The sequence below is a fragment of the Echinops telfairi genome, unplaced genomic scaffold (genome assembly GCF_000313985.2).
Source record: "Echinops telfairi isolate 266 unplaced genomic scaffold, ASM31398v2 ScPeMD7_7468;HRSCAF=8506_0, whole genome shotgun sequence".
NCBI classification, from domain to species: domain Eukaryota; kingdom Metazoa; phylum Chordata; class Mammalia; order Afrosoricida; family Tenrecidae; genus Echinops; species Echinops telfairi.
This window is the reverse complement of record NW_022111369.1, coordinates 39,432,587-39,458,305: the sequence shown is the minus strand read 5'-3', so window position 1 is coordinate 39,458,305 and position 25,719 is coordinate 39,432,587. Positions and strand designations below refer to the sequence as shown.

The window sequence follows — 25,719 nt, the reverse complement described above, 5'->3', positions numbered from 1 at the left end:
ATGAGCTTGTCCTTGCTCCTCTTCCTCAGCCACCTGATCCTCAGCGCTTGGGCTCAAGGGGAAACGCGCCTCGCCCCCGGAGGGCACCCGGGACCCGCTGCGACAGAGAGGAGCCCGGGACGAGCCGACGCCAGCCCGAGCTGCGGGAGCACCGCGTCCGCTTCTTCCTCCTCCTCCACCTCCGCGTCCCCGGCGGCGGCGGCTCCCGGCTGCCCAGGAGGCGGCTCGGAGCAGAGCGGGTTCCAGTGGAGCGCCTCTGGGCGCAGGACCGGCAGCCTCTACTGCAGAGTGGGCATCGGTTTCCATCTGCAGATCTACCCGGATGGCAAAGTCAACGGAACCCACGAAGCCAATATGTTAAGTAAGTTGCTCGTGTTTTCCTGAAAACACCCATCCTGGGCGGCGTGGGGAGACCCAGGGGGTGGATGGTGATTCCTGGGCGATAGGGCGCCTCTTTCGGAACCTCAGTCACCGGCAGGTCCCCTCAACAGCCAGGTGTGTGGGGCCGAGACGGAGCTAGGTGGGCGTGCAGGCAGGATTCTATGATTGTGGGCATAAATGGTGATTCCTTGCGGGGAGGTTAGCCGGAGAGCGGCACGCAGGCAGCGCCTCCCGTTCCCTCTGCCCTGGCCCCAGAGAGGAACCCCCCAAGCCGTGCCTGGAGGGAAAAGTACCATCTGGATCCCTGTCCTCCTTCAGCTTCTGTTTACTCTTGCATATGAACTAAATACCGCAAAACCGAAAAGAAAACCAATCTCCACTGCCCTCCAGGCGAGTCCTACTCAGACCTTCTGTTTAGGATTTCTGAGACTGTAAATCTTCACAGGAGCAGGCAGCCTCTTTCTTCCAAGAAGCAGCCGGTGGGCTTCAACTGCTGAACTAGGCTGGCATTTTTCACTAGGGACCAAAGTACGTCCTCATTACAGAATATATGTGTGTATGGGTATACAATCCAAATCCTGAATACCTTCCCTCCAACTATTACCATAATCCAAATATATACTGTGTGTATATATTGTGGGGCCTGGTAATAATATGGATGTGTTGTTCTGGGGAAGAAGGTCTTGAAGGAGGACAGTGATCTGGACAACTCCGGCTCGCCTCAGGAGAGAAGGGAAGTGATGGACATTTCAAATGCTTAATTTCAGAGGAAAGGTTACCTTTCCTATCTTCAATCCGGGGCAGCAGCTTGCTGGGAAAAGTGGCTAAACTGTAGTCCTATGAGCAATTAAGGGGACGTGCTTTATTTTAGGGAAAAAACTCAGAGCAGATTCAAGTTAGCACAGGTGTAAATTATGTTTTTTTAAAAAAAAGTTTTGAATGTTCCCTCTCTCCTTACATTGTGTTCTTTCCCTTTGTTTTCATTTTCTTTTCACTTCATTTTCGTTGCCAGATCATCACAACCGCTCTTCTAGTTCCTCACAAGACCCCTAGTAGCTGAGGGAGTGATGGTTTGGATTGTGACTGTGTGTGGTGGTGGTGGTGGAGGGGGAGCGATCTCTGCTGATCCCTCCACCAGTCAGAACCCCAGGGGGCTTCTGAGATAACCTGGGAGAGAAACTACCTTAGGCTTTCCGCTAGGTCTTTAGTATATATCCCTGGAGTACTCAAACTCGCTCTGGCTCAAACTTCTGGTCCCAAGGACTACTGGCTTCTCACTGGAGCTCAGAGGAGCGCACAACCAGACAGCCACTTTGAGAGCCCGATCACAGGTGTGCAAGTTTATTCACAAAGCTCCCTGTGTTGTAGCAGCTGATTCCTCCTAGTCTCTTTAGTTTTTCAGGTTGTGTGGGGAGCAGCAAGCCAGAGAGGACTATACATATCCCAGTGAGCCCCATGGCTTCTCACAGGAACTCAAGTAACTCCCCTCCTGTGATGCTAAAGGCAGGATCTATCAGTGCGAAGAGGAATTTGATGAGATCTGAAGGGCTAGGGAGCTCAGACTTTCTTTTCTTCAGTATTTCCATCTGTCCCACTCAATGATTCCCTCCATCTGACACCAGAGCTTCTTGCTCACCTTCAGCAATCTGTCCTCCTTTCTATTACCTGAACATCTTCTGTTTTCTCTTCTTTTTATAGTTTATCCAGGAATCTATAACTAACAGGGGGCAGGTTCTGAGTTCCCAAGGTTAAATCCAAATTTCATGGGACAAAAACCAGGTTGGAATCTAGGGGCTAGAAAAGTGTGTCTGGGGTATGGGGATCTCTGAGATAAGGCTAATTCCCTCTTCCTGTCAAAGAATTCATATGGAACAAAGGAAGACATTTGGCGCTTAGGCCTTGTCAGAGGAGAAGTTGTAAGAAAGTTACAACAAAGTAACAAAGGGTGCATTTAGCGAAAGCAAGCAAGCAAGCAAGCAAGCAAGCAAGAAAAATTAGATTGGCCAGTATATGTTAATTCCAAGGTACTATTAATTTTAAAATTCACGTTGAAATATATAAAAAGTGAGGAGCATTTCTTAAATAAAGCCTAGATCAAACTTACTTTAACTTGCTTTATTCCAGTTTATGACAGTCCTTTAGCTTTTAGTCTCTGCATGCCTCTCTTATGTCTTTTGTATTCATTTATGCATGCACCCGTTTTGAGTAATCTACCTTACCAGGCTTAACATTTTGGTTACATTGGTATTAGGGTTTGTTTGTTTCTTACAGAGGAGAGTTTCATGTAGGTGTCCCAAATCACAGTGATATTCTGCCTTGGACTCTAGAGAGTCCAGTAGAATTCCATATGCATTTTGTTACATTGGTCAGTGAACACGAAAAATGAAATAGCTCTTTTGGAGTTTAGAAAAGTAAATGAGTCTTTGTGCTTAAGCCACTGTGCACTAAAACCACTTACCTGCTAATTGCAGTTTTCATTTATCTTTTTAAGGACAACACTGACAATTAAGGTGGAGGTTCTTGACTGTAGCATAGTGTGGATGAAGAAACGTTTGTCTAAGTCTTAAGAGAGAGACTGACTGACAGAGGTGGGGTCACGTAGCCCACAGAGGACAAATCATCTCATTTTACTCTTTGTGAGTTAAAACTTACGATTGCATTCACAATCTCATTAATTCAGAAAAGACTCAAAGCTTTGTCACAAACTGCATTCTAGCAGGTTCTTATAAACTCAACCTTTGTAATATTTCCCAGATTGAAAGATACATGCCTGCATGTTTCACAATTACCATTAAAAATGGAAAAACCTGAAAACTAAATATTTTCAAGTATATTATAGTCTTACAATTGAAACATGTTTAGTTTATTTCAAATATACAATTAATATATTGCTAGCTTCTCTTATAAATGGAGATATATATCCACGTTTTACAGACAGAAAATTGAATTAAGTGTATTCTATATAAGCCTGTATTATGAGGTAAGCCTAGGAGGGTTGAGAAAATAAGGAAAAGCCACTTTTAAAGATCTATTATTGCATAGAAACAAAGATTTTGATTTTACATATACGCATTTAAGTTTATTTTTAATACAATACTTCTGTCTTATTTGAGGCTATTAAAAAATAGAGAATTGGGCAATTCTGAAAGTTAGGGAGGAAAAGTTTAATGCTATGGCTGAAAAAGCCAAACTGTGTATTTAATATGTGACAGTTCCACAAATATATTTTGGCTGACTCATAGGGATCCCATATTCAACAGACCAAAAGCACTGCCCAGTCCTACTCCATCTTACAGTAAGTCTGTATTGCAATCATTGTGTCAATCCGTCTCTTCTACCCTGACGTTCTAATTTACCAAGTATGAGGCCTTTTCCCAGGGATGGGGCCCTCCTTATATTATGTTCAAAGCATATGAAAAACTTCCTTATTCTTGCTTCTAAAGAGCATTCTGGCAGTATATTTATGGCAGATTTGCTCCTCCTTCTGGTGGTGGCGATGTTAGGTGCCACTGACTTGATTCTTCTGACCCACAGTAGCCCTGTCTTACAGAACAAAAGTCTGCCTGGTCCTATACCATCCTCAGAACTGTTGTTATATTTGAGCTTATTGTACAACTATTGTATCAATCCATCTCTGTGTGAGACCCTTCCTCTTTTTGCCAACTTTCTACTTTACCAAGCGTGCGATATTTTACCATGGTTCGGTCACTCTTGATTACACATCACAAGTATGTGAGATTAAGGCCCGCCCTCCTCACTGCTAAAGAATGTTTTGGCTGCACTTTCCCAAGACACATTTATTTGTCTTTCTGGTCTATTTAATATTCTTTACCAACATCATCATTCAAATTATCCATTATTAGTAGGCTTTCCTTATTCATTAATGGTGCAACTTTCCTATGCATATAAGGTGATTGAAAATACTATGACTTGGTTAGGCACCCCATACCCTTCAAAGTGATAGCTTTGCTTTTTAACACGTTACAAAGGGTCTTGTAGATTTCCCCAGTACAACACACTGGTTCCTTTCTTGACTGCTGCTCCCATGGGTTTGACTGCTGATCCAAATCCGATGAAATCCTTGACAATTTCAAACCACAAAAACAAAACAACTCACTGCTAGGAAGTCATTGCTGACTCTTGGTGACCTGTGGGCTTCCAAGACTGTAACTTATGGGAGTAGAAAGCCCAGTGTTTGTCCCGAGAAGCTGCTGGTGGTTTCAAACTGCCAACTAGGCAGATTGCAGCGCAATGCTCAACCACTATACCACCAGGGATCCCTGATAATTTCAATAGGTTTCTCATTTATCATAATGTTGCTTATGAGGATTTTTGCTTCATGTTGAGGTGTAAACCGTATGGAAAGCTATAGTCTCTGGTTCTCATCAGCTATTGTTTCAAGCTTCAACAAGCAAGATTGTCACATGCATATCATAGGTTGTTAATAAGCCTTTGTCAAATCCTGAGGTCCTATTCTTCATATAATCCAGTTTCTCTGATTTGCTTAATGTACAGATTGAACAATATGGTGAAAGCATGCAACCCTGATGCACACTTTTCCTGACTTTAACTCATTCAGAATCCTCTTGTCTTACTCGAAACACTGTCTTTAGGTTTCCATACAGGTTCCTCTCAGCTCATTTTTGTGTTCCGGGATTCCCCTTCTTTGTAATGTTATCCATAATTTTCTGTGGATACAGTATGTACATAGAATTATAAAGAACTCTACATAGAATTATAAGAACACCCATTTTAAAAATAATCCAAATTTGCTTTTATTTTCTTGTCAAATAGATCAGTGGTTCTTAACCTGTAGGCAGCGACCCCTCTGGGGGTCAAACAACCCTTTCACAGGGGTTTCCTGATTCATAACAGTAGCAAAATTACAGTTATGAAATAACAATGAAAATAATTGTATGGTTGGGGGGTTGTTACCACAACATGAGGAACTGTATTAAAGGGTCTTGGCATTAGGAAGGTTGAGAACCACTGCTTTAGATTGTCCACTATTCCTAGGGAAACTATAATCTGTGTCTGCTGAACTAAAAAAAGACTCAGGTGGGAAAATAATTTTGATAAAAATTGATCAAAGAGATTGTTTATTGTATTTAAAGACACATATGTGGTGTCTTGATGCAAGATACCTGTTGCATTATGGATGCAAGTAGAGGAACATGAATTTAAGATAATTTTTAGAGACTTTTAGATAGGCTATTTAAAACCTTTGAGTGTATTAAAATGTATTCCTTTTTATATCTTATTAATTAAAAAATAGGCGAAAAGAAAGGAATTTATATAATTGTATCAACCACCATTAGTAGTGTCCTTTTGTCATAAAAGTATCTGGAGAATGTTTAAGGGGAAAAAAAGTGTGCTCTTATTGAAATAAACTTACTTCAGAGTAAGTATGGATTAAACAGTGTACTTATGATCCAAGAGACACCATGACATTCTTATTTTACAAGACCTCCTTAATTTCTATTTCTTTTGAGCCCCTTAATGTGAATAAACAATGAAAAATAGTAAATACATTGATGTTAGCACTACAGAAGGAAGGAATGCGTATTGCCCCTAACTCCAAACAGCAAGGAGAGTAGTCAGATTTGTATCCGAACACATTTTAAAGTAGTGTCCTGAAAAATGAAAGAGGTGTGTGTGTGTGTGTGTGTGTGTGTAAAGGCTCACAGGAAACAATTCAGTGTAGCAAATGTTCATGAAATAGTTATGATTTATGAGACAGTTTGCCTTCCACAACTTTTTAAATACCACATTGGCATTCGTAAGGTGAACCATAAATTCTATCAAATGTATTAATATTGACTCCTAATGTTTGTTAGTGATTATATAGTGGGGTCTGACAGGACTACCTTACACATAACATTGTTGGGCCCTGAGCATTCTTTGTGATCCCTGATATATTTGAGTCTATTGTTGAGGCTCTTATCCCCTAATGATAGAAGTTGGAAAATTACTGAACTAAAAAAAAGATACTTTAGAGAAAGGTTTTCCGGGAATTTATGTGTGGTTTACTGCATGCAACTTTAAGATATGTAGAACTTTTTCTCCTGAAATCAATAGGTCTCTGACTTCTTGGATGCGAACAAGGAACTAAGTTGTGGAGCTTATAGAATCTGCTTAAATAGTCTAAACCAAATAAGACATTTTGAATTGGCTGCTGAAATTACATTGAAAATTATGTTCTTAATGATGTTCTAAATATTACATCAAACTAATTCTTTGATCTCATCGCATTGCTCTTCTCTTTTCTGCATTCTCCAGAATATCAAACAGATTAAGAAATGTAAAGGTATATATATACATATATAACCCTATATACCTTTATATACAAATATATATTCAATTCTCAGGTAATATAATTTTCTTAAAATTATAAAGTCCTCTAACTCTAAGGTAATACATACTTTTTATATCAAAACTTACTTGAAAAGAAGCCTTGATGTATCTAACAATAGTGACACTTTCATATATATTATTTAATCTTTGCCAATACTCGACACTTATTACAATGCAAATTCTATGTAACTAAGAACAGGATATGAATGTACAAGTTAAATGAGTCAACATAGATTTTCTTAAAGATAGAATATAGTAGCATTGTAGTTTCATGTTGCCAAATAGGTAGTATCTACATTAGACAAATATCTATGGAGCCCTTTTATGTTCCAAATGTTAGCCTGCGATCACATATAAATATATAAGGAGAATTTCACCTTTGATATTACAATGTAGTTTGTCACTAACATAACAATAGATTTGCACTTACAATATCAGATAATTATTCTGAGAATGAAATATAAAACTTCTAACAATTTAGAACTGTGAATAAATTGGGTAGACCTATAAGCACGGATTCTTTTCTACCAACTCACATCGGCTCTTTTCTATCAATCATTTCACGCATGCTCACTCTCTCTTGTTTTCCTTTCTGTTTTTTTTTTTAACGCACATGTATGCAGATTCTTCCCAGTCATATCCCTTACCTTCTAAATATCTCCAACCCCTCATGCTGCCCTTAGTATCACTATAGTGCTGAGAAATGCAACTTTGGAAGGGATGCTCCACCCATGCTTCAGTAAAACACTGGCATGACACAACTGTGTAGAGTGTTTAACTGTGCCCAGGATTTGGTGAGCTTTGTTACTGTTTGAAAAAAAATTATAATGCTTCCGACATGTTTTAGTATGCATCACATTCAAATAATATTTCGTAAATCAGAACCTATAGTAAATAGCATTTTGGACACAACTCAAAGGGAAGAGTTCATGGGACACTGGCTGCTTTGGTAGTTTCTTCTTAAAGTTCTTCCTTTTTAAACAACAGTTTTTAGTTTAGGCTTTTTTTTTAACGGTACACATTTTAAAAAATTGGTAGATGCAGTTTCCTTGAAATATGTTTTAGTCATTCCACGCTTAGATTGTTTATAAGAAAAAAACCCCCAAGTTATTCAGCTATTCCCTCATCCCAGGAACTTCTTGATTAAAAAAAAATTACTTCAATAATCATCAGTATTCTTAAAATTATAGGCATTAGCTCACATTTTACAGCATAAGTATTCCATATCATTTATACATATTATATGTACAATACATGTGTATGTATTATGCTCCTTTTGTCCAGTAAGTTGAAAAAATTTAAAGTATTCCCAATACTGCAGGGTAAGGTTGATATTTCAAAAATATCTTATAATTGTCTCCATTCAGTAGAATTCTATTGTGGTACCCTAATTATAAAATGTATGCTTGGTATAGTATATCAAACTGCTGAGATGTTCTTCCTGACTCCCTGTCGTTTGCCTGCCTGCCTGTTTTTGTTCTTCCTTCACTTCTTTCTAAGATGGATTACTTTTTGCTCTGTGATAAACTATAATACGGGTTCTACATGCTCCCATCCCAATTTTATGTTTGCAGTTAACAAAGCTTTTATGCTATCTCATATTCATATAACATTATATATGCATTTATGATTAATAGGCAAGGGCTCCAATGAAATGTAGACTTTGAGTTCCATCTTCTTCTTCTTTTAAATCATTTTATTGGGGGCTCGTACAACTTTTATCACAATCCATCCATCCATCCATCGTGTCAAGCACATTTAGTTCCATCTTCTTAAAACACTATGTACTCTTGTGTGAGGTTCTTGACTCAGTGGATGTAGAATTTCAGAGATAATCTAAAGAACACAGAGGCATTTAACTGGACAATGCTAACTGTGACAAATAAAATATAAATGATAACATGAAATACTTCATTAATTTTTTTCCAGGAAAGTCATTCAAAATGCAAGTTATCTCAAACCATAATCCATTAAATACTTTAGTAAGCCAATAATCCCTAATTATTTAGTATCCTTCAATATCTTTTAATGCAGTCTGTAAATCAACTATTCACTAATCCATTAAGTATGGCACACATTTATTTATATTTTTTGTAATAGTGATTTGAGGAAAGGGATTTTAAAAATGCAACTGTGTGCTATTTTCAAGACTTTCAATTGTTTATTCTAAAATTGAATACAGACATTTTAGGCATTACTATGAGAATAATGCACTACATACAAAGGAAAAACAATAGATGATTATTCAAAAGCAAAACAAGTGTAGAGATTATCTGTCAAATTTCTACAGAACTCAAGAAGACTACAATGTCCAATATTTTTAAACAAAATTGGTTGATTTGTACAAAAAAAAAAAAAACGTTGATGAAGAAGAACAAAAAATTTAACCTCGAAACTAATAATTTTAAATATACAGTGAAATGCTAGCCTATTTTTTTTTTTAACCATGAATGTCATGGAAATCTAGTGTGGGACATGTTAGGGTTTTTATTGTTTTTCAATCATAGTGATAAAGAATGGACAGGGTCTATGTAAAAATTTAAGTCTTCATAAAAATCTTACGTAAGAAGAATCTGTGTTTTATTTTGGGATTTCTGTCATCCTAGGTATTTTGGAAATATTTGCTGTGTCTCAGGGGATTGTAGGAATACGAGGAGTTTTCAGCAACAAATTTTTAGCGATGTCAAAAAAAGGAAAACTCCATGCAAGTGTAAGTAGAACCACTTTATATTTGTTAATGATGTTATGGAGATTTTACATTTTAAAAACAGCATAAAGTGATCTTCCAAAGTTGGTAGATAGGACAATTTCCCCCAGAAAACCAACATTAAAAAATATCATATATGTATATTTACCATTATATATGTATTTGATTTTATAAAATTCCTTTAAATACTTTATTTACACAGAAATACTTTAGAATCCATGCACACACAAAAAATTCAAGGGAAGATCTATTTTGAAAGTGAGTGTCAGTATTTATTAAAAGTGGTGCAAATAATGAGAAAATATTGTCTATAAAATATACTACACGACTTTAAAGTTTACACTTTAATGGCGATTTGACCTTATTATACGTGCGAGTGCGAGTATGTGCTTAACACAGGGCCACGGTGACACAATGATTAAAGTGCCCAGTTGCTAACCACAAAGTCAGCACATAGAACCCACTGAGTCTGGGGCAAAGATGTGGCAATCTGCTTCTGTGAAGGGTCCCACCCGTGGGAACCCTCAGGGCCGATTCTACTCTGTCCTCTCAGGTTGCTGTGAGTGGGAATGGACTTGACGCAGTGGGTCTGAATTTTAATTTGTTGTTTTAAAAAAGTCATTATTTAATTCTTAAAAAGTATTCACGAAGTCAAATATCAGATCTCAATAATACACCATTTTCATATATAAGCATGGAAGAAAATAACTAATAATGAGAGAAGGCTCTAACTTTCTAAAAATAAATTGAACTTGATCTGAGGGATTCGCATGCTATTTTTGATTACATTAAAAATAATTAATTCTATATTTTCTATGACCAAGCGGTCAACATCTACCTAAGATAAAGACTGAGAAAAGATTGAGAAAGAGTGAAAATACAAATGAGAATGTTGACACATTGGGAAAAGACAGGGCCAGTGGCATGGAACAACATGTATAAAATTTGTTCAGTGGATACCTAATTTGCTTTGTAAACACTCACCTTCAATACAAGAAAATAGCTTTAAAATTGCTTATTTAAATTATGGAGATTACAAATTTTGCAGCTTAAGATATCCTTTTGATCAGTTATACATTTTTCAAGTTAATCAAAATATATACAGGTTTACTTGAGCTTGTGTTTATGTACTATACCCCAAAGAGTCTCACAATATTTTGCTAGTACCCAGGTTTTGTCACCTTAAATTATTATTTTTTACAAATATCCTATAAAATTAGACCTTTAATCTTTGTTCCCTTTATTTTTTTACTAAGTGTATTGGAGAAATATTATTTTTTCCCCAATTTCCAAAGCATATTGAAACAAAACAAAACGCTGTTGTCAAGTTGACTGTGGCTCATTTAAAGCCTGCGGGGCAGTGCTGAATGACACCACAGGGCTTCTGGGGCTGCAAATCTCTATGGAAGCAGACTTTCCCTCCACAACACCCCTCCCCCCCCTCCCCCTCCCCGTACTCTCTCTCCAGGAGCTGCTGGTGCTTTTAAACTTTTGCCCATCTTTTGGTAAGTAGCCAAGTGCCAACACAGCTCCTTTCAAAGTATTTGGGGTATTTTAAATAAGAGTGCAATCAACTGAAATTAAGCAATAGAAATTTACTTTAGAAATCTTTAAAAATTAATGAGAATTTCATTTGGTTTAATGTGTAAGATTTTTTGCTATCTAGTGTTTTAAAATCATCTTGAAGGTGATTTGTAGATACCACTTGGAGGGGATAATAGAATTTGAACTATTTCTACAAGTTATTTGAGGATTAAATGATATAATACATGTAAAGTACCCCGAACAGTATTTTGCACATTCTTAAGTGCCTAATATCTATTACAGATATTCATATAATTGAATATATTCTAAGTCAATAATTTCACAACATTTCAGTTTACTAAAATTTGTGAGAAATCACTATTAAACTCTCTAAATTCGCAGAATTGTAAAAAGATTTACTTATTTGTTTTTCTGGGCTGAGTATTAAACTCAAGAAAGTTATAAGACAGTTCTTATAAAATAATTGTTTTTTGATGTTTTTCCATTTATTTATTTTAAGGGGTAAAGTTCTTCATTGGTATAGAAAAAGTAGTACATGACATTAAAACCAACATTTCATTAAAAAAAAACACCCCAAACTACCAATAGAATAGAAACCAATGATTAAAAGTACCTGATAAAAGAACACAAAAAAACTTGTTCTCATTTTATTTTAAAAATTCAAAAAATTAAAGAACTTTCAAAACCTAAACATCATAAAAATACAGAATACATATAAAGAAGCTTTCTCTGATCAGTTTATTGACTGGTTAAATCTCATCATCTTTGTTTTTTTTCCCTGTGTTCTGATTTGGGCTTATTGTATGTGCAAAAAATAGACTATACTTGGACCAGCTTAAGAATAATTGCCATAGAAATGGAAGAATTACAAATGGATGCCAATTAGAAAGGTCAAACCAAGAGGTTAGGATACGTGATTCCTCTGTCAACTGCAAGTAACAAATTTATAGAAATCTGACCCAAATGTCTTAGGATGGCTGCTTGAAATAATGCAGATAATGCAAAAACAACATCTGTTATTCTTTCTCATCTTGGCAGTCTAAAGTTATTTCATGGGATGACTTTGGAACGGTACAAAGCAAGTCTTGCTCTTGTCACTCACCAGAGCTCTTTGATATAAAAGTCATTCTGATGACTTTGAGCTGAATTGTAGATAAAAAATTAAGCCCTACAAAAAAAAATTAAGCCCTACAATTATGTGGATACTTTAAAAAACAATTGACCAAGCCAGCTGACTCTTATATGAGTTTTTACTAGCACTTTATCCCTAGATGGAAACAATTAAATTACAACGTGGTGATTTCTTTTTAAGGATGTTGAATTTAAAATTATTATCAATTCTAACAAGTATCAATTTTATGCCCAGATTCTTTGTTTCTAATTTCTAGTTAATTCCATTGAATTTTTTTCCACTGAATTTTTTTCCACCTCTTGTAACTTTAAATATTATTTGATTTATATAAAAGTATGTTGTCAACAAATAAGTGAAAATACACTTTAAGAGTCAGAAGTTCTATTTTGAGGTTTTTCTTTACATGAGTTATTTTACATGAATAATTGTGCAGAGATATTTAAAAGTTACTTTTAGGATTGTATTTTAAAACTATATGTGCTAAATGTGTGGATTATTCATACAATTCTGGGAAAAATAGTTGCCAACTATTCATAGATAATTGTAGATTTTAAAGTTGGCATCGACAGCTACAGTCTTTTAAACATTTCCCACTATTTCTTTTTAAAAGCTATAAAGATTGGTAGGTAAAAGTTAGAGTGGAAGATGGCATTCGATTTTGTTTGGAAGGAATTACATTGCTTTTATCAATTCTATTTTGGAAAGTAACATTTTTTTTAAGAACAGTTTTATATTACATTAAAAATGGACAGGATGGTGTAACCTTGTTAAATTTGTAGATCTCGAAGAGTTAAGTAAGTAGGAAATTTTGGATTTGTAGTTCAAGTTGCAATTTCCCCGGACATTTCCTTTCTAGCCGCTGCTTCTTGCTGTCTCTTTCTCTCTCTTTTAGAGCACATTTTGGTCATCTACTTCTGTTTAGCTGTACTTGATCTTAAAAGTCTAGTAAGGAAGGGGTGTGCTTCCCACAAGTGGATCACAGAGCTTTATAAATGTTCCTTATTCAGTGTGATGATAAGTTGTACAGAGAACTTTCAAAAGAGAAAAGAAACATTCATTGCTCATAGAAGACCACCTGGTAAATGACCCCAGAGTCGGTGCTTCCAAATATGGCTGGCTGAAATACCAGTGCAGAATGGTTAGATTAAACCAAGGTTTATGTCCATTTTATTTTTGTACTACGATTGTTAATTCAGAGTAGTTTTATTTTATTTCCATCCATCTACCTGTGTCTTGTGCCCTGCAACTTATTCAAGCCCCTTAAAACTTTTACATGGACATTAAAACTTAGACTCATCCAAAGCACTGCCATAGAGTAGATTTGACTCCTGGAGACCTTTTTAAGGATTTCTGAGGCTTTGTGAAACGGACTCTGGTGATGTCGTTTGTGACCTCCATGGCCCACAGTTCAAAATCACGTGCAGCTCTGCTGGAGAAAGACTGGGCTTTCTACTCCTGTAAATGGTTATAGTCTCAGAAACCCACAAGGAGTAGCTAGTTATGAGTCAGCTTTGGCTTGATAGCAGTGAGTTTGGTTTTGGGTTTGAAGCTTTGTAAATCTTTACGAAGTCTCAACTTTCATGGAGCATCTTCCTGACTTTGCTTATGTGGCAGCGTCACCACAAAACAAACAAAACAACAACAAAAACCAAATCCTAAGTTGATTTCGACTCATAGCAACCCTACCGGTCAGGGTAGACCTGCTGCTTGATGGTTTTGAGACCCTAACTCTTCACGGGCACAGAAAGCCTAGCTATTCTCCTGCGGACCATCTGGTGATTGGCAGTCCAACGTTGACCAATATGCCACCAATGCTCTTTATTAAAACCACCACAAAACCAAACCAAACCACTACCAGTGAGCTGATTCCAACTCATACTGAACCTATACAGGGTTTTCTAGGCTGTAAACCCGTACTGAAACAAAAATAGATTTTTTAGCATTTTTCAAAGGTTGAAGGTGCACAGGAATCATTCAGAGTAGGAATAAGTGATTGCTTCCCAGACAGTTATAAAGGCAGATAGGGTCAACATTCTGTCCTTTATTTTCTCAGACCTCTTCCTGGAGCTGAGCACTCCTGTCTGCCTGTCAGCAGCTGTTCCCTCTTCCTCCTCTTTTAAACCGAACAAGCAGCTTTCGACTGAAAGCCCTATGGAAAACCTTTCTTGATTCATGTGGGGTGAATCGAGGTATGGTAGCTAAGGGGATCCATGAGTGGTACAGATGATTAATGAGCTCAGTTGCTAATCAGAAGGTTGGAAGTTCAAGTCCTCCCAGTTGGAAGAAAGATCTGGCAATCTACTTCTGAAAAATTATCCCCCTAAAATTATATGAAGTACAGTTCTCCACTGACATAATTGGGTGACCATGAATTCAAGGTGACTCAACTGAAGGACAACTGTGGTGTGGTGTGTGTGTGTGTGTGTGTGTGTGTGTGTTGCGTGTATGTGGTAGAAGGAGTACAGTTAGATCCAAGACTGGCTAGTTGTACCATCTTGCTTAAATTCTCTATTTTGGGGATTTATCAATTATAAAAGGAAGAAAATGAAAATTACAATCAATAGGGATAGTTGACAGTTTTAAGTGAGATAATACATGTAAAACAGAGTAGTGTCCGGAGACTATTTGGTACTTATTTAAAATAAATTAAAAAACGTACTCAATTTTCTCTCATCTCCTGGAGTTTCCTTTTTCTGGTTCGTGAACTTTGAAAGCAAAATTTTCAGACTGAAATTCTTAAGCAGGCAGGAATTTCCTAAAATTGTAATTTCACAATTATTTTGGAACTCTACATGGCATTTTGTTTTTCTCTAATAATGGTGTAAACACTGGAAAAGGTGGTTACCACAGGTCCTTCAAGACTTAAAATGCTTTTCAAGAAAGCTTATTGCCATTTGTAGGAAAACATTTTAATTTATTTTAAAGATCCAGCAAGAAGCATGTGGTAGACTTATTTTTGTTTCTCAAGGTTTTAGGGGATCATGTTTGGAAAGAAAGCTAATTGCAGAGTTTATGAAACAGGCATGGAATGTGTGCTTGATCAGCCCCGAGGAAGGACTAGAACGTCCTCCGTGCCTGATTTCCTAGGGTGCCAGCTGGCTTGCATGAGTTAAGAGTCTGGACTGGACTTCCTGAGCTGGGGGCAGAGTGAGCAAGAGTGGGCAGCCACTAAACCTGGGCATGTTTACTGAAAGAAGAAATGGAGACTTGAGCAATAGTTATTATCATCATGAAAAAATAACCTATTAAGCACTTGACTCTGCTAGTCAAGTCGATGAGCTACATAAAAATATTTAAATAGAAGCTTCCTTTGCCCTGTAAGGGTGCCTAATTTATATAGCAAAATTGACTATCTAGTAACCCACCCGGTCTCCACAAAATAAAGGATTCAGAGCTGCATATTGTCAGTAAAAACTATCTCTTCCCTTTCATCTGTAGATCTCGACAAGAGAATCTATTTCACTGAGGACATCTTGGGGTGATGAACTGCCTTGTAGCTTCAGAGATCCATCTTCATTTAAAGACAAAGATGGTATATTATCTTTCTGATGGCTTAGGGAGTGGCATTTTTTCTTCTTCTTAAATCTTTTAACACAGAGAAACCTCCAGGGAGGCAAGACTGTTAAAAAATATCCTAGGAGGATAGTCTGGGTTTATAAGATATAATGCGAAGAGTTTTAGTCTAGGAGTCAGAACATTTGAGATTTAAGTCATAGCATTGCCTTGGCACGTGATAAAGGTAGATGATTTTGGTTTTTTAACAGTCAGACATATGTTAGCTGTCATCCACTTGGACTTTGATTCATGGTGACCCATGCAACATGGAGTTTAAACAGGGCCCACTCTAGCAATTTCCCCCATAGTCATTTTTGTATTGGACCCATGTCATCCACAGATTTTCACTGGTTGACTTTCAGAAGCAGGTCAGCTTCCTCTCTGGTCCATCTGAGTCTTGTAGTTGTGCTGAAATCTATATCTATTTGCATGATAGCAAAAGGGGACACCATCACAGATACATGGGTGGTGACTGTGCATGAGGTCCACTGACTGAAAGTATCTAATGTAAGGCAAAGATTCTACTAGACAATCATCACTGCCTACTTCATCCCCTAACAGTGCCCTAAAAGTATTCACAGACTTCTTGTGAGAATGAAACAATAGGCACAACACCTGGAGCACAGAAGCTCACGGTCGCTTGACTGTCTAGAGTTTTAAGAGCAACAGAGAGAAAACTTTGATCTTAAATGGTGTTTCTCTTCACCTTTCTTGCATCAAAATCATATGGAATTCTGGCTAAAGATACTATTTCAGGTTCTCAATGGAAACTTACTCTCTGGAAATAGGGCATTGGGTCTACATTGTGAACTGGTTCCTAAGTCATTTTAAGGTGATCTTTGAATTGGGGAGGAAGGACAGTGACCTGCAAATAAATACCAACTGGTATTCATCACTATATTAACTCAGGATGACTTATGATTAAAAACAAAAACAACTGTATATTGCCTTGGTTGGTTACTACGGTAGGAGAAATGCAGGTATAGAATGAACAAATATTCAATGCCAAGCAGCAGGGAATGTGGCTGTATTGTTCAGATAACATAGTATGGCTACTGTTAGCCCAGGCTGTTGTTAGCTTCCATCAAGTCAGTTTCTGACTCACGGTGACCCCATACATAGTGAAGCAACATGCTGCCTGGTCCTGTGTCATCCCTATGGTTGTGGATAGAGCCATTGTGATCCACAGGCTTTTTATTGGTTGATTTCTCCAAAGTAGATCACCAGGTCTTTCTAAATCTTAGGAACTATGCTGAAATCTGTTCAGCTTCACAGTAACATGGAAGCCTCCACTGAATGATGACTGGTGGCTGTATGTGAGGTGCATTGCCTGTAATCAAACCTTAATCTCCCACAGTGAAGGGGAGAGCTCAACCACTGAACTACCACTGTTCGTTGGAGGTAATAGGGTAAAAAGTAAAAGGTAGCACTGCCCAGGGTATATTGCACGGTAATAACTGAATCAGGGACTGAATTTTAGCTTTGACTCACCATTAAAGCTGAGTGTTTTCATTATAGGAAACACACATAAACCACACAAATCAGCCTTAGGCTTAGGGCATCTATCCCAGGCAGCCCCATTCATGATAGTCGGTGGGAATCAACTAGCACTAAAAAGAAATAAGAGAATCAGAGGTAGGGATGTATATAGCAAGGGAACTTTTCTTAGAGCACAATCCCATTTATAGTTGCTTTTTTATTATTTAGATGCAGTTACTACTATTATTTTACTTTATAAGAGGAAAAGAGGCAAATCATGGGAAATAATGTAAAATAAACAATTAAAATTTATTATGTATCCCACAATTTCTAAAGTTTATAGTGATGTCATTCCTATTTCCCTTCTATCTTCTACTCTTCTTACATATACTGGATACCCATTTTTACACCTGGATGTACTCAATGAGAACTGGTCTTTTAATGTGGGTCTCTGTTTGTGTGTGTCTACTGCAAACTTATTCACTCCAAGATCTTCAATAATCATGGGAAAATATTTACTAATTAACAAAAATATGCTAACAGGTTTTAGATAATTTTTAACATTATAATTACAGAAATAATTTTCTATTGATTTAGTTGATCTTCAGATTCCAATTAAGCAATCATTTGTTCTGGATGATTCCAGTAACTGAGGTCTTACTTTCTTTGATCTTTCCTTAAACCATTCAATGTCTGCTTTCAATGTGTGATAAGATGGGGAAAGTAGACCAGTACTCTTCTAATTAACAAGTTCTTGTTTCCTTTTATACCTGTATCTCTCCTATCCTGAAAACGATGAAAATTCCAGTGAAATGGCAAAATCTGTGTAAGGTTTATTTTTAAATCTATTGAGTTTGTAAAATGGATAGAAATCAATTGATTTGAACATTTTATTTTAGTTTTGCTCTCATGGCTTGAAAGAATTTTTTTATACCTTTAAGATCAAGGAGCAATCATCAAGAAAATGTTGGATAATTAAAGTCAGTAAAGCACCTGTGTCAAATCAGTCCATATTTTTCCCATTGTAAAAATGGCTTCTGGGAAGTGAGAAGCAGTCAATAAACATTTGGTGAATTAATGAAATTAAAATATAAAGATTCTTCTTAAACATTCTAATGATTGTTTCTGTGGTGGTGTTGGGGTTGATAGGGCAGGGGAATGATGAGGGTTTCAAATTCAATTGTTGGTTGGAAATTTGATTTATCTCCCCACTGTAGATAACTCTTTATATCAATTTCATTTTTCCTAGGGAAATAATTCCTTAAAAACCCAAAGCAAACTCACTGCCATAGAGTCAATACTGACACATAGCAGCTCCCTCTGGGTTTCTGACACTGGAACTGTTTATGGGAGTAGAAAGCCAGTCTTTCTCCTAGGGAGCTGCTGGGGGCTTCGAACTGATGACCATGCAGATTGCAGCCCAACGTGTAATCGCTACAACAGTAGGGCTCTTAGGGAAATAATGAAGTTGCATTATTTAAAATACATGCATTTCATGTTATTAAATATAATTATAAGGATTTCTTATAATTCAGAGATTTAAAAAATAAAATAAAAATAAAATTGATGGGCATGCTTCAAAATTGGGTCATGGTAAATGTATATACTTTAATACCTATAGCTATTAGGGGAGTAAATGTGCTGCTTAAGATCCACACCTTGTCTTAACAAAGACAGGTGGACTCTTCAAGAAGAAACTAGAACTCCGGATGGAAAAAAATAATCACTGAAATATTTATTTCCAATGGCTTTGCTCCATCATAGCTGGAAGAATTTTTCAGACAGACAAAACATTAAATTAGAAGTCAATTAACAAAGCCAAAAAATCTGATAGACTTTATTCCTTGTTTTTATGTGGGATTTGGAATGGCTAAGGGGCTGCAAGTAAAGTGCAGGTCTTTACAACTCTATCTCTAATCGATACACCATTAGGTGGCGCTTGCAAATCTAGAGGCTGAGCATTCATTTCCTGAAAAAGAAAAAAGCAGAGAGAGAAGTTTAGCACATTCAACATGAGAGAGAGGGCATTTTAAAGGTGAAAAATTTTAGTGGAAAGGCAAGGATGTGACCTTAGGCTGAGATTGATATCTGGTGATACAGTATTGTATGGTGTGATGTGTGTGTGAGCGCCTGGTGGTGTAGTGGGGTTATACACTGGGTTGTTAACCACAAGTTCAGCAGTTTGACACCACCAGCTGCTCTGGTGGGGAAAGATGAGGCCTTATCTAGTTATAGTCTTGGCATTTCACAGGCGCACTTCTACTGTCATAGGTTTGCTATGAGTTGAGATGACTTAATGTCAGTGAGTTTGCTTTTAATCAGGAAAAAAAGAAAAGAGAAACCTACAAAGATCTAGAATACGTAAATGTATTGAGACTAAAGTCTACTAGTAGTTACCTAAGTTGGGAGGAGAAGTGCTTGGGGGTCACTGAGTTTCTGTCAAGGGTTATGTCACATTTACCCTTAAGAAGGTCTTCAAGTTGCAACTTGGAATGGTTTAGAAAGGTGTAGATAGCTTCATTAAATAGAATAGTGGAATATTTACCCTGACCGGATTTTTTCCCTTAATTTTTAAGGAATTTGAACATTTCAAATAATATATTGTATATTATACCTTGGGGTCACCAACATTTATTTTTATTTCAGTGAAAATAATATATATATTATAATATAATATATATTATATTATAATATATATAATATGTTTGTGGGATGCTTCTAAGAAAATTCCATTATTATTTCCATTTTTTCCATAACCTTGTGTTAGTCTGGGTAGACTAGAGAAACAAATCCATTGACACACGTATGTGTATAAGAAAGAGATTTATATACCAGAGCAATTGAACACTGAGAAAACATCCCAGCCCAGTCCAGAATAGGTCCATAAGTCCGTTATTAGCACATATGTCCAATACCAACCTATAAAGTCCTCTTCAGACTCATGAAACACATGCAATGATGCTGAATGTAGAAGATCACAGGCCAGTGGGTAGAAAGTCTTTGGATCCAGTGTCATTGGAAACATCTCAGCGTTGGCAGGGGTCTCTGCATTGGAAACATCTCAGTGCTGGCAGGGGTCTCTGCATCAAGGTGGGTCCATGTATCTTGTCAGCTGCTAAGTCTCCCAGGGTGTGAGCAGAGTCTCCCACCTCCAAGGAGGAAAATCCTGGATTTCTCAGAATTCTCAGGAGAAGGTCCTGCCCACATAGAGGCTTTATTGGCTATGATCTGATTGACAGGCTAGACTCCACCTCTACACTCTTAATCCTCAAATTGACAAAAGATTATATAACTACCACCACCTTTTAGAAGACCTTCTTAATATTTGAGTGCCCTAGTGGGTTGCTAACCACAAGGTCAGCAGTTCACAACCACCAGCTGCTCTGGGAGAGAAAGATGAGGCTTTCTACCCCAGTAAAGAGTCCAGTAGTTCTATTCTGCCCTATAGGGTTGCTATGAGCCAGAATTGACTCGATGGCAGTGAGTTTGGTTTACTATTATTATTATTATGCAACAGAACTGTGGCACAGCAAATTATATCGGAGAGCAATTATTTATGTACTAACCATTTGTAGAAAAAACTTTTACTTATAAAAGTATATTTTAAAAGATCTATAGGAACAATCAATATGTGATTCTGTAAGTGATATGAACATAGCACCCTTGGCTTAGACAATAGGCTAGCAGGTTATAAAACTGGATTGAAGGAGTTCTGTAGAGGATATACTTCTTTTAAAATTGCTTCCTTTATAGCAGACTGCTTCCAATTGACTAGAGCTTAAATCCAGAGAATCGCCAGGAGACATATGCTGTGGTTGTTAGCTTCATGGAGCCTATGCCAACTCATAGTGACCCCATGTGCAATAGAACAAAACACTGCACCATTCCAAAATTGTTATGATGTTTTAACCCATTGTTCCAGTCACTGTGTCAACCCATCTTGTTGAAATGCTCCCTCTTTTTTGCTAATTCTCTACTTTACCAAACATGACATCGTTTTCCAGGGATGGTCTCTCCTGAGAGCATATCTAAAGTTTGTGAGGCAAAGTGTTGCCTCCTTGATTCTAAGGAGAATTCTTCTAAGACAGATTTGTTTATTCTCCTGGCAATTCACAGTACTTACAATATTCTTTGCCAATATCATGATTCTGATGTATTGATTCTTCTGTGATCTTCCTTATTCATTGTCAAACTTTTGAGGACATAAGATTATTGAAAAGATCCTGGTTTGAATCAGGCACACCTTAGTCTTCAAAGTGACATCCTTACTCTTCAACACTTTTAAACGGTCTTGTGCAGATTTGTCCAATACAATTAATAGATTCCTAACCCTCAAACAAATAACTGTATTGATTAAATTACACTCGAATGTAGTGTAATGGATGAGTTATTGTACACAAAGAAGACCTGTTGGGAATGTTCAGATACTAGCTGTATTCAGTACTTTGCTGGAACTACCAACATTTTCTGTGTAGTTGTGCTGCAGACTTTCAGAATGCAGATTCATGATCTATATGGCAGAGAAAAGCTAGCAACATTATAAGATGGAAACAAAGGATATTTTACTACAGTACAGAACTTCTTTGTCTGATATAGAAAGTGTGGTAATAATTTCTTTTGTAAGAATTGATACCAAATCAATGACAAGGAATTAGATTGAAGAAGTCCCAAATGTCCAATTCTTTCAAGATGCTAGTTTGTTCCACTTGCCTCCCCATCCCCAATTACTCCTGTGAGTGTATTCCCTCTCCTTTCTGGATTCTAGGAATTTCTGCAGTGTCCCATAGAAACTCAGGAAAATTTAAGGAAATGTCTCACTTGGTAGTGGGTACAGTACTGTCCAAAATCCAAAGGTTAGGCAGGGATAAAGAAGATGCTGGGTCCAGAGGACACACTGCACTCCTAGCTCTTGCCAGGGATGAGATCATAGCCCCTGCTTCTCAGAGGGCTCATTTTATACACAACAGGGTGGCACTGCCGAGAATCCTATGCACAATTACTCGAAGTAAATTCTATCACTGTCTTCCCCCACTTTCTTACCAGACCCATGCGGGGAATGGTTGTCTGATTATGGTTACATTGAATATCAATAGTCCAATCAAATTAACATATAACTCATCACCCAACTATATCATCCATACTCCACACCTGGACTGAATCTTATTCATGCACATATGACCTAGGTCCTCTGTCAGGATGTTGCCAGTAGACATTGGCCTTCTACTAATCTTAATCAGCCAGGCTTTTCCCTCAGGTCACTTCAGAAGCAGCTTTTCTCCTCTTAGCTAGAGCATATCATTCCTTACATTCATGATAATTAACAGTAACCAAGATAATAAGCAGTAAGTGTGGCCTGATTCATACTCTCCAGTAAGGTCAGATTTTAATCCTAGCCTACGCAGTCACAGGCATGTGAATTCTAGACTTATATCATATAAGGCATTGCAGCTGGGAGGATCATATTAATAGGGCAAAACTCAGAACGTATAGCTTTATTTTGGTTTATTTGGAATAAGCTTTTTGGTATTTTTATATCCTCAATTATATGAAATTTATGTTCCCTAGAACGATGAAACTTAGTTGTTTGGTCTGGGACAGGAATTCTTAATTCTTTAGAGGTTATGGACTTGAGTTTGATGAATTACAAATTTTTTCCCTAGGAAAAACATTTGATTTCACAATTTTCCTGTGGATTTAGGGATTGTGGAGGAGATCTCAATTTTAGAATTAGCATTTGATATCATGTCTGTCTAATGGTATCAGAGCTCTTCACGTTCCACAGTATTATGAACTCTGGGTCCTTTCAGAGTGGATCCTGGCCCACTTGGTCAGCACTTCTCTCATTTCTTCTCCCACACATCCCAGGTGGAATCACATTGAACTTGTTATAGTTATTCCGAAGTGTCATGCTGACCTTTCAACAACCCTTTCCTGCTCCTGAAGAATCAGTTTTCCTGTCATCTGCTTACCTAGTATCTAGTCATACTTGAAGACTCAGCTCAAGTGTCACATTTCGTAGGAAGACTTCCCTCCCTTGCCACCCTCATAGGTGCCCTTCTTTGATGCTGTCATTATCACCTCTGAATATCATGGTCAGAGTTTCATTTATTAAGCAACACCATGGTGGCTGTAGACTTGTCTGCTTTCCCAATTGTTCTGTAGACATTTCAAGGGCAGATATTCTGTGCATGTATATGTACACATGTCATTTTTCTTAAATAATTTTTCACATGCAATATCATTAAGGCCATATGTTTACAAGAAGGCTAAGCGAGACAGTGAAAATCCAAAATCCATTTGCAGAGACCCACAAGGATTAAGCCTCCATTGAATTACCTCAGATCATTGACCAGGGACATGAAAAGCTTTGAACACAGAGAGAGTGCATCAGAAAGTTAATTAAGGCAGATATAATTAGAATAAAACTTAACATCTTATCATTTTTTTTCCCTTTTAAGCCATTCTCAATTTGTTCTAGTTGTTATTATTTTCTTCTTTCTTTTGTATTGAAGCTTTTCTTTGTTTTGTTATTGTTGTTGGAGTTTGTTGGTATGATTTTCTTTATATGAAATCCACCATAGGCAAATCTATAGATACAGTGCCTAGATTAATAGTTTTTTAAGGTTCTGATAGGGGAGCTTAGAGAAAAAAGGAATAACAATGAGTACAAGAATAAAGAAAAGTAAAACATAAATTCATGTCTTACTAAGTGGTTATTGTTTAGCAACAGATTCCTATTTATTTCCTGGGGTTTTAGGAGGGAAAAAATAACATTAAGAAAACCTACAAATAATTTTAAACAATAATAGCATATAAACATATTAAGCATTTTGACTATAATTTTTATATATTATTTTTGGGTCACTAAGTGCAGCCAAAATGCTCCAAAGAAGTAAGGATAGAAAGACCTCATCTTGACAAGTCATCAGGTAAGATCAATTACTAGAATGTTTCATAAAGAAGATCCGTGAAAAGGATGGAAACCCTTAAGGACTCGAGTTGATACAATCACAGCAACCTTGGGCTCTAACATACCAAACGTTATGAGAATGGCCGAACATCAGGCAACTTTGCACTCTGTTGTACATAAAATCACAATGAGTCAGAGCTGACTCGACAGCAATTAATAACAACGAGATACATAGTAAGAGGAAATAAGTGTTACAAGCATGCATGCAGTAGGACTGAAGGGAGGATAAATAGTTTAAAAGCAGCATGCCTTTATGAAAGGAAATGGAATGGGAGGGCCGAGTTCAATGACACTGTTGGATTTTCTTTCCCATTCAAGAAGTCGTATTTTATTGCAGGTTGAAGACATGACCACTACTTGAATTTTCTCTTTTTCCCTCCTAGGCTAAATTTACAGATGACTGCAAGTTCAGGGAGAGATTTCAAGAAAACAGCTACAATACCTATGCTTCAGCAATACACAGAACTGAAAAGACTGGGCGTGAGTGGTACGTGGCTCTGAATAAAAGAGGGAAAGCTAAACGAGGCTGCAGCCCACGGGTCAAACCCCAGCACATTTCTACCCATTTTTTGCCAAGATTCAAGCAGTCGGAGCAGCCAGAACTTTCCTTCACAGTTACCGTTCCTGAAAAGAAAAAAACCCCTAACCCTGTCAAGCCAAAGGTTCCCCTTTCTGCACCCAGGAAAAGCCCGAACACAGTGAAATACAGGCTCAAGTTTCGCTTTGGCTAATACTCATTTTGGCCTCGTGAGAATCTTTCCCTGCAGGCATCTTGATGAGCGTCTTCCGAACTCAGAAGAAACAATCTGGGACTGAGTACCAGCTGTACCACACCTGTAGGGAAGTCAGGTTATTCGTTTCAATTTGACTGAAGCAAATGTTTTCAAATTGGAACTAGGCTGGAATTCTTTGCACCTTTATGAGGTGACACTGTCAGTTCAGTGAGATGTAAAGCATTTTTTGTTTTATGCTTATGGGGTACTTAGAGCTCTGTATTTTCAGAATATTAAATAGCATGGACTATGTATTTTTTCTGATTTTTACAGATCAACTTGAAAGGATGTACGTGATACATTTTTACTTTTGGTTTCCAAAGAATATTTTGAAGCAGATAAAAGTATTTTATTAACTCTTGAGTTTTGTTTTTTAAGAAAAGTACCTCCATATTGAACATATTTTCTTACTGGTTATTATTTTAATCAATATGGCATAGGCAATCAGTTTTAATGCAGTTGAATGAATCATAAATGTGTTTGTAGCCCATTTGTAACATGTGGATTTCTTTTGCATTTTAAAAAAATTCACTGCACTTTTAAATTTTTCAACCATACCTCAGATACTGTACATTTAGTTATATGTCTTACCATGGTTAAACTCACTTCCCCAGCACCAAAGGCTCAGTGTGGATTTTTCCCCCCCTTCTGTGTGTAATTCACTCCATTTGTGGAATCCTACTTCCTTGGTGGCAACGCTATAATAGCTTGGAAGTGAGGAGAACATGTAAGGGCTGCTGTGATAGAATGGAAAGTTGGAGGTAAGGGAAAGGATTAGAAGTACAAGTATACGAAGTTTGCAGCGTGTCATTGAGACCTAATT

The 25,719-nt window shown here is 37.2% G+C and overlaps 1 protein-coding gene across 2 annotated transcripts; it reads left to right on the top strand.

Annotated features, from left to right (window-relative positions):
* On the top strand, positions 1–25,512 carry FGF5 (fibroblast growth factor 5). 2 transcript variants are annotated; one of them, XM_004703221.2, is made up of 3 exons: positions 1–361; positions 9,342–9,445; positions 24,507–25,512. In XM_004703221.2, the coding sequence occupies exons 1-3, from the start codon at positions 1–3 to the stop codon at positions 24,852–24,854; spliced, it is 813 nt and encodes a 270-aa protein (XP_004703278.1). In that variant the 3' UTR covers positions 24,855–25,512. The 2 variants fall into 2 exon arrangements, with proteins under 2 accessions (XP_004703278.1, XP_045140225.1); XM_045284290.1 differs by lacking the exon at positions 9,342–9,445 and having other exon boundaries at positions 24,507–24,584.
* The last annotated feature ends 207 nt before the right edge of the window (positions 25,513–25,719 follow it).